Source organism: Dermacentor variabilis, chromosome 2, assembly GCF_050947875.1.
Source record: "Dermacentor variabilis isolate Ectoservices chromosome 2, ASM5094787v1, whole genome shotgun sequence".
NCBI lineage: Eukaryota > Metazoa > Arthropoda > Arachnida > Ixodida > Ixodidae > Dermacentor > Dermacentor variabilis.
Genome location: NC_134569.1, coordinates 121,394,817 through 121,407,850, shown reverse-complemented (window position 1 = coordinate 121,407,850; position 13,034 = coordinate 121,394,817). Strand labels below are relative to the sequence as shown.

Here is a 13,034-nt window from a genome sequence, read left to right as displayed (position 1 = left end):
GGAGCCCGTTGCGAGTGAGTAAGTGTTGCGACGGAGAGAACGTTTCTTTTCTTTCTTTTTCGCGTGGGCCCACTGGCGGCACTTCTATACGTTATGTTTGTTTTCCGTGAAGGCTCTCACGTTTCCTTTTGTCCGAGTCTGCACTTGACATGCCCGCTGCTGCCGTAATGCTGCGTGCGCCTTCTGCTTTCGGTCGCGCGAATCGCTAATGACACTTTTTTTAAGTCACCGCCATAATTGAATTCCGTCACGCCACGTGCTGCCGTGGCTGTCGCGTGCTAGAGCTTCGAGTGTCCGGTGGCCGAGTGTCGCGCGGCCAGTTGTCTCTGCGCGCTTTTGTGCCAGTTCGCCTCTGGTTTCTCTTTCAATCCGGGCGCCTTTGTCGTCTGTGTGATTGCAATTTTTTCTAGCTCAGCCAGGTAGCGGTGCTAAATTACGCTGGGCTTTCCTTTTATTTTGGGGGGGGGGGGGGGGGGGGCGTCTCTTTGTTTCTCTGGTGTGCACTCCTATTTTATGCTGTTGCTTATTTCAATCTAGAGCATACTGATGGCCCTCCTTCATATTAGTGACCCTGTTCCACTCGGGCATGGTCTTATTCATGCAACGTGCTACCGACACATTGTCAGCTGTTTGCGTTAGATGTCGAAGTTCTGACGCCTACGAAGTTTCATCATTACTTTAGATTTTTTTACATTACTTTAAACAGTACATTTGCTATATAATAAGCAAATATTTGCATACATGCTCGTTACATTCTGCTCTCTTGCAACTAATTCGTGTGTTCCGCGAATGGCAAGGGAAGAAAAAGAACAGCTTGTCAGTATCTCAAAATGGATAGCGTCCTTCCTTGTTTCTACGAGTAACTATTTCAAATAACGTCATCGAGGTAAAAGATCACGTTACCCATTACAAGGAAAGGGGGAGGGTCATGGAGATGCTTGTTTCAGCCTGACCAAACGCCCGGGATGCCGCTGTAATTGGAGGATGAAAAATGAGGCGACATACTCGTGGCCAATGAGTTCGGACGTGGACACGCGACAGGGACGCAATATTCCAGTCTCTCCACATAGCAACTTAAAGTCTGTGCTGACATCGAAGCTTTTTACAGTGTAAAAACAAAGACTGGGGGGAAAGGGGGATACAAAGGGCGGGCATCAGAGCTTCGCCCTCGTCAATCTCCATAGAATGCAATTACAGTACCTTTCCTTTACCATAATGTCATCTACGTGTCGCAGGGCTGCCATGTGTGACATGTCCCGAAACGGAGCGGACCTGCCGGCACCTGCAGCAGGTGGCCAAGCGGTACCTGTCGCGCAGTGCCTTCAGCGTCGTGTCGCTGCGGGACTTCTTCCGCGACGCCTACCGGCCGCTGGACCTGCGCGCCAACGTCGCCGCCAGCGAGGGCGCGTTGCTCGACTAAGATGACGTCGCCGTGCCTTGTGTACTGAATGGGCGCGACGGTTTCCCCCACTGGCGCTGTCTTTGCCATCTGGTGCGCAGCGGACACAACCACATGGAGCGCACGTTAGGCGTCACGCCCGCGTGTCTGATGCACGCTGGGCGATGTGCAACGCTGTGTGCAGTACACAATTGTATTTCGTGCGGCGATGACTGAAAGCAGCAACGGGGCACGTTGCTGTTACAGTGTTACAGCGTGCACACTGCGCGGCGTGAGTTGGACGTGGAGACGCCGCGCCGAAAGTGCGCGTAAAATACGTACTTGCCACTTTCCAGCGAAACTTTTTTTTCTCACTACGTCGCTCAGTGCCTCGTGGTTTGTGCACATTTCGCTGCACGGCGTATAGGCCAGGCCTCTACCTCACTGGCAGCCCAACTTTCGAAAACGTCGGCGGCCCTGCCTGCTGGCTGCTAGGAAAATAGTCCGTAGTTCCGTCACTGGGGTTCTACTAGTGATGTCTTGTATGTGATGTCAGCAGTGCGCAACCACATGAGTTTGTGAACGCTAAAAAAACAATGGAAGAAAACTTTTTATGCGCGTGGTTGTTCTAGTGAAGAATTTTAATGGGATGCAGCAGTTTAGCCACGACGTGCGCGTTTTTAAATCTTTTAAATGGGTCCTTTGACTGTGCTTTACGAGACCGCTAGCTTACGTGTACCGCAGCTCATGCAGTCCCGATGTCGTGGCATACGCTCGCATGCTTTACCTGCCTGTGTAAACCTCTCTGTTTTTGTAATTGCAGTTATATTGAGTGTTTCGGTACAATGTTTTGTTGGGTCCGTATTTAAAATTGTATGATCGATCTTGTCTGTACTAGACTGCCAGATGTATTTGCGTTTGACGTGTGTGTTTAAGTATGTTTGTCGAAACTTTATGCTCGTGTGTGTTTTATGTTCTGTTTAGCTGTTCTTAATCTGCAATGAATGTATTATAGGGTGTGCAGAAGTATTGATACAATGTGAATACACGTTTATTGAATCATTTACTTTCATACCTGCTCATGTGCGCCGTTTTACTCTACGTGATGTAATAAATTTATATTTTCTTATATTGGTTGCATCGCCTGCTGTGATTCAGCGCTGAAATGGGTGGATCTACGTGACTTAGGATAGGATAGGAATAACTTTAATAAAGTGCCGGCAAACGACGATTTAACGAGTCGTGACGCTGGCCAAGCGTCGACCCGGGGTTATACTCTACTCTGCACTAGCCCCGTTGGGCCCGTTTGTAGTGGGTCACGAGGCTTGTGCTTTTCGAGCGCACCCCCGGGCCTGCTGGACGGCCCATAGTTGTGACTTAACACAGTCCGCAAGCAGCGTGTAAGCGGCGGTCCTGTCGCACCGAAGCAGCAATTTATATGAAACGTGTCCCTCGTTACGTATGCTAACAACCGATTTTTCTTTGTAGCTGAGCAGCCGATGACGCGTTGTTCGCGGACTGTGTTTGCTGACATGTCGCGTGTGTCAGTGCGCGGACCACAACGGCAAGCATTGTAGTGTTCAGTTCTTTTCCATTGATTGTCGAAACAGCGGCATCCTGTCTTAGAGCGCTCACACCATGCAGTCGCCACTCCCCGAAGGAAGCGTTCTCAATTTGCCTTCACCGAAGCTGTGAAAGAAAAGAAAAAACGCTTTTCTAACCGGTCTATAATTATCGTGCTCCTCAAGGCTGAACGAAAGCGCGGCCTTTGTGTCATGGTAGCCACATCAATTAGAGAAACTGCAGCTTGTCTGAATGACGTGCGCAGGGTTGAGCTCTAAAATATTCGAAGCAAAAGCTCAGCAAATCTATATAATTCAGCCTACCGATAACGCGAAGCCTATTAATGGAGTAGGCCAAAGATAGGCTTGAGGAAAGCAGTACGAGTCCAGCAGTACGAAGCTAAATGGTGGTTTTAGTAGGGACCAGTGGCTGAGTGAAGATAGGTAACAGGAGGAAAAGAAGCCGAGTGGTTCCACTTCGCAACCGTGAGGCGCAACTTCCGCGAACTCAATACGACTTGCATTTCTTTTACTTATCTAAGAGAGATGACTCGCTCGCCGCCTGCGAACGTTCACTCCAACAAACGGCACGAAACGGTGTGACGCTTACTGCGCATTGTATTTCGGCAACTATCGCGTTACGGGGCAAATTATTTTCAAATACGGGGCTTCCCAACTAACTACCGGTCGCATGTGCCTATCCTCTATGCTACTGTAAGGCAGTTCATACACAACAAAACAAAAAACCGACACCACCTGTCCTTTTCTTTCCTTCTCATGTCCATGTTGGCACGTCCGCCTTTCAGTGCCACGTATCCTTACCAATTTTTTCAGCTTATCAGTCGCTCTGCGCTCTTTTTCTGTTCTCGTTGGCTGTCGTTACCGTGAAGACAATGCGCTTTACCGTCTATTGCGTTAAAAGAATTGCTAGTTGTGTTAAATTGAGAAACGTCTTATGCGCAGAGCGTGCTTAAACGTACAGCGCTGGAAGAAGTGCCCTGGGTAGAGCAAGAATATCTTGGTGGGCTAGTTTGCGCGAGTTCTTTAGAACACATTGCGCAAAAAAGAGAAAAACAAGCACACAGGGACAGGACAAGCGCAAACTGCCGACTGATTTTAACGTCGGCTTTGCTCCCCAATGCATACATCGGCGCACTTTGTAGTGCGCTTACCTGCCGTGCTTGTTTAGTGGCTATGGTGTTGGGCTGCTAAGCACGAGGTGGCGGGTTCGAATCCTGGCATCGGTGGCCGCATTTGCATGGGGGCGCAAACACCTGTCTACTTAGATTTAGGTGTGCGTTAAAGAACCCTAGGTGGTCCAAGTTTCTGTAGTCCCACACTACGGTGTTAAGAACGGCCTACTTAAGTGCAAGTTTTGCCAGCCAGTTGCGACAGCGGCGTCAAACTTTTCCTGGAAGGCCGCCGCAACCCTCTAGCTACGGCGTCACTAAGTCGACTGTGTCCGGAGGACAATACGCGCGTCCTCGACTCTCCTTCGTAGGAGCCGAGATGAGTTCGACGAAGCAGGCTTTGTGCCGGAACACGACACCGCCTACCCGGTCTGCCACGAGCGGGGCAGTCCCCGAGAAAACGTAGTTCGAGGCCCCTTCCCACGCGCCGTTCAAGACCCAAGACAATGGGCAACCGGTGGCCACGCACCGGGGGATCAGCTCGGGGAATAAAAGGCACCTTTCCTGCCGTAAGCCCCGAGTTCTACGAAGTCCGTCTGACGTCGGTTGAGGACCGTGAACCTGTGCGGAAGTGTGTGTGTGTAATCCCTCGCGCAGAGAGGCGACTCGTTTACGATAACTGGTCGAACGTTTCCCTCACCTTAAGTCGAGGGAGGACCGAGTGTTTATAAACCGCTGTTGTGCGGCTGCTCAGTGTACTTTCTCTCGCAGTCATGCTAGACTGATGAACTGCAATGTCCTTATGTAGATACTGTAACTAAACCCATATTCCTCGTTCTCGATGAGAGCAGTCCTTCCCTTCAAAAACGTCCTGAGCGTGGATAAGTTGGACGACGGCATGGGCCAGCTACCTTCTAATTCAATGCCCGACTCCAATCTTGACAACTGGTTACGAACGGTGGGATTGAGCCCCCAATCCTCATAACTGGATGTCAGCGCTGGGATCGTCATACAACTCTAACAAAGGCGTGCCTCGCAATCATATCCTGGTTTTGGCACGTAAAACCCCATAATTTTCTATTCAATTTTTTTTTTTCGTAGTGTGCTTGTGACAGACGAAATTGCACAAATAGATAGGCTTGCCGAAATTGAGGAACTTTTTTTTTTACTTGAGTAACAAAATTAATAAGCGGTAATTCGCTGCTCTATGCGTTTACGCACTGTTGCATCTTCGCAGTAACCGGGCCTCGCCTGGTGCAGAATCATTCGCACCACATGAACCTTTATTTCTGCGCATTCATCATCGACCTATCTTTATGTTCACGGCCGGACGAAGGCCTCTGCCAGGGATCTGCAATTCTTGCTCTAGCTTATTTCAACCTTGCGCCTGATAATTCCCCAATTTCATCACCCCACCTAATTTTCGGCCGTCCTCGACTGCACTTCCCTTCCCTTGGCAACCAACCTGTAACTCAAATGGTCCACCGGTTATCTGGCTACCCTACGCACTAGTTTTTTTTTTTTTTCTATCCTAACATCAACGTGAATATCCGTATAACCTGTTTGCTCTCTGATCCGCACTGCTCTCTTCCTGTCTCTTAATATTACACCTATCATTTTTCTCGGCCACGGCGGCCGCATTTCGATGGGGGCGAAATGCGAAAACACCCGTGTGCTTAGATTTAGGTGCACGTTAAAGAACCCCAGGTGGTCAAAATTTCCGGAGTCCTCCACTACGGCGTGCCTCATAATCAGAAAGTGGTTTTGGCACATAAAACCCCAAATATTATATATATTATCATTTTTCTTTCCATCGCCTCTTTGCGCGGTCCTTAAATTGTTCTCGTGCTTTTTTTTTTTTTTTGTTAACCTCAAATATCTACCCTATATGTTAGCACCGGTAGAATGCAGTGATTCTATTTTCTTTGCAACGACACTGGTAAGCTCCAGTAAGGACTTGGTAATGCCTGCCGTATGTACTACACAACCCGTCTTTAATCTGTAATTTTTCTTCTGTTTATCAGGGTCTCCTGCGAGTAGTTGGTCTAGATAAACGCACTCGTGCGCAGACTAAATGCTGACTGGCGATCATGAATTCTTGTTCCTTTGCCAAGCTATTGAACATTACTCCATATAGCGTTCCTCCATATATATTTCAGCAACTGTTTTTATCCCTTAAATTTGAAGAGAAACGAATATTCGAAAACTTCAAATGCTGAATTCTCGAATTGAATATCAAAGTTCGTTTGATTCGTATTCGATATATTAAGTGTTCTCACACCCCTTCAAAAGAGCGATCAGATGGTTGCGCGTTATGGCTAATTAATGGACAATAAGCTCCCCTAAGCCACTACAACAACTTAGCAATAAGGGCACCCATGTTTTCATATATACACATATGTTTGCTGCGAGGCGACCTGTCCGAAAAGATGAGGAACAGCGGACTCGTGCGACCTACCAAAGTCAAGGTCGCATTTTTAGGAAAGCTATACCTTTTGAGGCTTGATATGTTACATTAAGAATTGCCCCTAATTAACCCGCCGTGGTTGCTCAGTGGCTATGGTGTTGGGCTGCTGAGCACGAGGTCGCGGGATCGAATCCCGGCTACGGCGGCCGCATTTCGATGGGGGCGAAAACACCCGCGTACTTAGATTTAGGTGCACGTTAAAGATCCAGCCAAGGTGGTCGAAATTTCCGGAGTCCTCCACTACGGCGTGCCTCATAATCAGAGAGTGGTTTTGGCACGTAAAACCCCATAATTTAATTTTTTCATTGCCTCTAATTATTAAACTGCGCACTCTAAATTTTACCCATATGGTTCATGCTATATCGACTCTTACTTACTTCCTGCAAATTTAAACTCGGAGTCACCTTCCAGGACACCGAGAAAACGTGCGTATAATACGCTTGCATATAAACAAGCACAGTAATTAGCCCACAGGCGCACGTCAGACGTAACACGCCCTCGAGTTCCACCGCGAAGTCGGATCTGCATTCTCCGAGGACAACGGGCAAACATTAATCATTGCGCAATGTCATGATGACGTCATTAACAGAAAGCGCAATGAAGCCCGCGTCGCCAAAGCAAGGCGAGGTTGCCCGTATTTAAGCCATTCATGCTTGCAGTGGGCCGGAAATTCAGTTAATGGCAAGCGACAACTGGCATTATAGATTATTCTATAGCGCGGGTGGATGTAACTGGAGTTGTCGTGGTTTTCTGTACAAAGTGGTGTAGCTACTTTCTTCTACTGAACTACTTATCACGTGCTGACGTTTCGGCTTCTATCGCGCAAAATGCGTGGCTGGATTTTTTTTTTTTTTCCACGCAGGACGTCGTGACAGCGTTTCGCTTTTGGTCGACTGTACACCCGGAAGCGTTGAAGCCAGAATCCCAGATAAACTTAAGGCTTCGTCACCCTGCATTTGATGCGAATCGGTGAACTCTGTGTGGTTCTCTAAGGAGAGCTTTCAATCTTCGTGTAGATAATCTTCTTCATCAACAGCGTGATCACTCTTCTCTTCCTCTTCTTTTTCCTTCTCTCAATACGTCCCAAGTAGCTGGCCAGAACCCTTACGATTCGAGCAGACGTATACGTATACCCGTCTGCGTGCGCCTTTTCCCTAGTAATAAATCATCTCTCCCGGCCGCAATTTAGGAACACGTGAAGTTGTGGCAGTTCTAGTCGCGTTCCGCGCTGCGAATGCTCACGAAATGCTTGAATCGCAAATCTAGGTATTCTGCGCGCGCCTGACCAATCGTTCACTGCAAACGCACGAGCGGGGCTAAATTCTGGGTCGATTGTGCATGCTCCGGCGTTTCCCGACAAATCGTTTTTGTAGATGAAAAGTAATAAACGAGAAATCTCGGCCGTTAAAAAAAGGCCGGGAGCGGTCTCGGATTGAAGGCGAGCTTGTATACGTGCGGAGTAATTCGGTTCCAATTAGCGCCGGCCACGTTTGCACAGAGAGCACGTAAAGATGCTTAGGTAGGCGCGCCTTCGAGCTACTAGCGGCCAAAGCACTAATCCGTTTTCCCATTTCAATTACGGAGGCTCGACTTGTGTCTTTTCTTTCTTGATGCACGCACAAGTCGTTCTGCTCGCTTACAATGTTGCTGTAGGGTCGCCGCGCGGAGACGAAAGGTGCCATAAACCAAGAGATAAAAAAAAATAAATGCTCCCTCTGAACGATAAATCGAAAGACCGATGAACACACGAAATTCACTAGGGAGGAAAAGACCGATAGCGGAGTTCGGCCTTGTTTCGTGATCCTATACACGATTGTCCTTCTAGTTAACCACGCGTCGTTGCACTGGCGCGTAAGATAAAGAAAATCGGGTCATGATTTTGCAAAAGAAAAAAGAAACACTGAGAATCATGTAAAAGCTAGATACACGCGGAAAAAGGGTTAGCAGGTGGCTGTATCTTGGAGGAGCGTTTCTGCCTCTACCATCTATATAGCATAGCAGAAACAGCGGCCCCGTTCAGCGTGCGTGTCTGTCTGTCTGTTCGTGTGCGTGTGTAAGAGAATCCAATTGGGTGATTAGGAGGGCTGAGCGACTGATCGGATAACGTTCCGATTAATCGATGAAAGCTTTAATTGTGACTCATCTTTTCGATCACGATGAATCACTTAAGCTGGCATGGCCACCGGGAGAACGTGTGGGAACGACTTTCGAGGAGGCTAGCCGACGAATCATCCGTCAAACAGATCCAATGTACCCCGATAAAAACGGAAGTAATCGTTTCCGGCGGAAAGCGACAACGAAACGGCGCCAAGCGAGGTGTTGATATATATATATATATATATATATATATATATATATATATATATATATATATATATATATATATAATTTAGGAATATTATTGGAATGAAAATAAAAGAAAGAGACGTAGTCACCTTATAATTGTGACGGATACTCCTTATCGCATAGCGGAAACAACAATGTAAAATATATATGTAAGAAAATTAAAAGAAACCACGTCATATGGTCACAAATCCACAGCACACAGTCCTATACACCCACGAACATATCCAACATAACAGGCAAATGCAGGTTGCACCATAATGAGTTTGAAAACAAAGTCATAAACACACACTAGCGGCCGTGATGTAGGCTGCGATGAGCATATAAAGAGGTGGGGAATTACTCAGAGCTAACATAATTGCACGCACAGAATACAAAAAAAATATATAACACGTAATATATAAGCGCTTATCATTACAAATAATAGAAGCAAGTTATAGTAAAATCTTCTGACTATTCAATGCGACTTCTAGTACTTGTTAAGGATGCCTGTCACTTCGTAAAAATGTTCAAGCGTGTTCAATGCTTTTCGCTGTGCTATTTTCCATGGCCATGGACCCAAAAATATTGCGAGTGAGAAAAGTTGGTGAGGATCAATGGAGTATAGCTCTCGTTCTAGCTGCTGTCTTTGCATCGCTTATATGGGGCATTCGAGGAGTAGATGGCGAACATCCTCATCGTCGTGGCCACAGAAGCAAGCCTGAGGAAAAGCCCGCGTTATGCGATATATGAAATGTTTCGTGTATGCTGTCCCAAGACGCAATCAATGAATTAGTGTCTCGGTACTTTTTGAAAGTTCTACATCCAGCTGGTATTTGAGTTGAAGGTCCACTTCGTAAGGAAGCGATTCCTCAGTATTTTCATTAAAGCAGCTTGACATACACAAGTCCTTCTTTACTATACTGTCAATATGCGTTTCGTGTCCATTGGTAATAAAGGGATGAGTTGGATTTCTGCATCTTTATGGGCAGATTTTGCCAACGAGTCCGCTAATTCGTTGCCTGCTATATCAGCATGTCCAGGGACCCACTGTAATATCACTTCGTGTTTTCCTTCATTAGCCTGAGTTAAACTGTTCAGTACTGCGTCTGTTATTCGTGCGTGTGGTTGGCTGTCATCAATATTTTCAGGACATGCTAAAGCCGATAAGTAGTCAGTGCAAATTACCTACTCTCCTGGTGTCTCGTGTGTTTCGATAAAATAAGCGGCTTGGAGAATTGCCATTAATTCCGCTATCGTTGGTGACGACGTGCGTCCCATCGACAGGCGTACTTTACCTGTAAGGATGGTATAACATAAGCTGCAGTTTCACTTTCTTTGATTACAGAACCGTCCGTGTAGACGTGAATAGATTCCTGGTACTTGTCAAATAGCTGATGTAACGCTAGTTGCTTCGCAACTAATGTGGAAATGTTGCTTTTATTTTTAAGCCCTTCGACTGACGTTTCTATTTTCGGCGCCTGCAGAAGCCATGGTGGGTAGCAGAAGACTGGGTGCTGTTGTAGTCGCACCGCTGGCACGAGTTGTTGGGAACTCGGCGCTGACGCCCGTTGTTGCACCTGGGTCGCAAGCCCCAAGGGTAGCGTTGGCCTGGCGGCCTGGGGTACAACTGGAAGCATCCGAAGGTCCCGGCAAAGCATGAGTCGACTGGTAACAACAAAACAACTTGTTTATTCTAACATCGCAAAGAGTTGGCGGTCAGGTCGACCGAAGTATAGAGAGACGGGAGTGCACGTTACTCAACAGAAGAAATCGGAGCCCTTTTTGGTGTCCGGGGGCAGCTGCTTTTATGCTCTCGCAGTTGAGGGCAAGAAGGAACCCCTCTATATACGAGCACGTGACTGTGCCGCTCGGGCACAATGGGATAAGGTGGCGCAGCGTCGTGTCGGCGCCACTCGGGCACAATGGGAAGAGAAGGTGGAGCAGCCGTCGTGTCGGCGCCGCTCGGACCCCCTCGCTTCACAGTTGTTGGGAGCTCCTCTCCCCGGCTGCCGCGCTTCGACAAGCGTGGGCACCAACATGCACATACACACACGCACATGAAGACACGTGGCATTGGAACATGCCTGGACGCGCTTGGCAGGGAGGCGTAGCGGCGGCGCCGAACGGGCCAAAATGTCTGCCGCTTTGAACGAAGCCCCGGCGTCCGTTGCATCCGCGCCGGCTATACCGCGCGTCGTAGGCGAAACGTAACAGACCGCCCCGCCGGGGGAAGGAGATCCCGATGGTCAGGGGACTGCATCCGCTGTCCGGAGGGATGTCGCTCGATGATGCTCATAACCGAAGTCGGGCGTCCCTCGACGTTTCTTGAGCGCAGCGCACATTTTCTAGGCTGCCATCCTTCTTTTGCTCGGCTATCAAAGCCGACCGGCTGACTTTTAGCAACCTATTAAGTCCATCTGACGTAGGCGCGATGAGCAAATCTGCAGATAGCTCTTCTAACTTTCCCGCATCGGTAATTTCCTCTCCAGTATCTGGTGCCTTTAACGTTACAGACTCAATTTTATTCAGTTCGGGCGTGCTCTGAATATCGGCTTGCTGCGCCTCTGACCCTTTTTCATTGTTTGATAACGTCGGCCCCGCAACTACCGCCTTTGCAGCGAGCTCCCGAACCTTCGATCTGGTTAAGGCCTGAACGCTAGCCTCACCAAACAAAAGCCCCTTCTCGCGCAGGAGGTGATCGGACCTGTTTGAAAATAGGTACGGGTACTGGGGGGGCAGCATAGATGACACTGCCGCCTCCGTCTCAAGCGCTCCGAAAGGTCCTTCAATAAGCACTTTTGCTACGGGCAGACACATGCTATGAGCTTCCACGGCTTGCTTGATCCATGCGCACTCGCCCGTGAACATATGGGGTTCTACGTAAGAGGGGTGAACTACATCCATTGTAGCTGCGGAATCGCGAAGCACTCGGCACTCTTTCCCGTTCACGAGGAGGTCTCGCATGTAAGGCTCGAGAAGCTTCATGTTCTCGTCAGTGCTGCATATTGACAAAAACACAACTTTTGGTTTTGTTTCCGGACACTGCGCCGAAAAGTGACCCGGCTTCTGGCACGTATAACAAACGCGCGCTTGCCTCGTCTCGAACCGCTTTCTGCGTTCGGCTTCGGCTGCCGCCGTCTCCTTAGGTTCGGTCGGACTGCTTTCACTCGCATCCGCACTACGTGTGTTCCCCTTTGCTCTCATGGGTGTGAACTTCGGCCTCTCAAACTTCGAGCCAAATTCACCCTTTTGACCGTCCTTAGCCCCGCGAGCCCGACGCGTCACAAACTCCTCGGCTAGCTCAGCGGCTTTAGCCACCGTACAAACGTCTGGCCTATCCAAGACCCAGTACCGCACGTTCTCAGGTAACCGACTATAAGACTGTTCCAGCCCGAAGCACTGCAGAACTTTATCGTGGTCACCAAACGCTTTCTCTTCTTTGAGCCACTCCTGCATGTTTGACATAAGCCTGTACGCAAACTCCGTATATGACTCACTTCTGCCTTTCTCATTTTCCCGAAACTTCCGACGGAACGCCTCTGCTGACAGCCTGTACTTTTTTAGCAGACTCGATTTCACTGTGTCGAAATCCTCTGCCTCCTCTCTATTCAAGCGAGCGACTACGTCGGCCGCCTCGCCGGGTAACAAAGTGAGCAAGCGCTGTGGCCACGTTTCCCGAGAGAACCCCTGCTTCTCGCACGTTCGCTCAAAGTTAACCAGGAACAAACCAATGTCCTCTCCAAGCTTAAACGGCCGCATCAGGTCAGTCATTTTGAACAATACGCGTTCTCCTGCACCGTGTGCCTGACTTCCATTACGAGCGCGTTCGATCTCTATCTCGAGACGCTTCATTTCCAAAGCGTGTTGACGGTCGCGCTCTTCTTTTAGAGCGCAGCTCTTTGGCGTCCGTTCCTGGGTTTCGCGTCGTCGTCGGCGTCGTCGTCGGCCTCGTAACCAGCTCCGCCCCCCTTTCATCCCCCCAGCGCTAGCAGCGACCGACTGATACCGCTGGATGCCGCTGACGCCGCTAGAGAGTCAAGATAACGTGACTGCATAGAACACCGTCGCCGCCATGCAGAAAGAGGAGGAAAGGGTCCCCCCCCCCTGTTCTTGTGTGGCGGATAGCTGGGGTTGACTCACTATCGCCGTCAGCGGCATCAGTCAGTCGCTGC

The 13,034-nt window shown here is 48.9% G+C and overlaps 1 protein-coding gene across 1 annotated transcript in view; it reads left to right on the top strand.

The window, feature by feature from the left end:
* The window catches only part of PolA1 (DNA polymerase alpha catalytic subunit), a 132,345-nt gene extending 129,836 nt beyond the window's left edge, over positions 1-2,509 (top strand). Inside the window, exon 37 of the mRNA XM_075681901.1 lies at positions 1,236-2,509. Coding sequence (XP_075538016.1) covers positions 1,236-1,420 — 185 coding nt within the window. The 3' untranslated portion in view covers positions 1,421-2,509. The remainder of the gene's footprint in view (positions 1-1,235) is intronic.
* Positions 2,510-13,034: the final 10,525 nt, after the last annotated feature.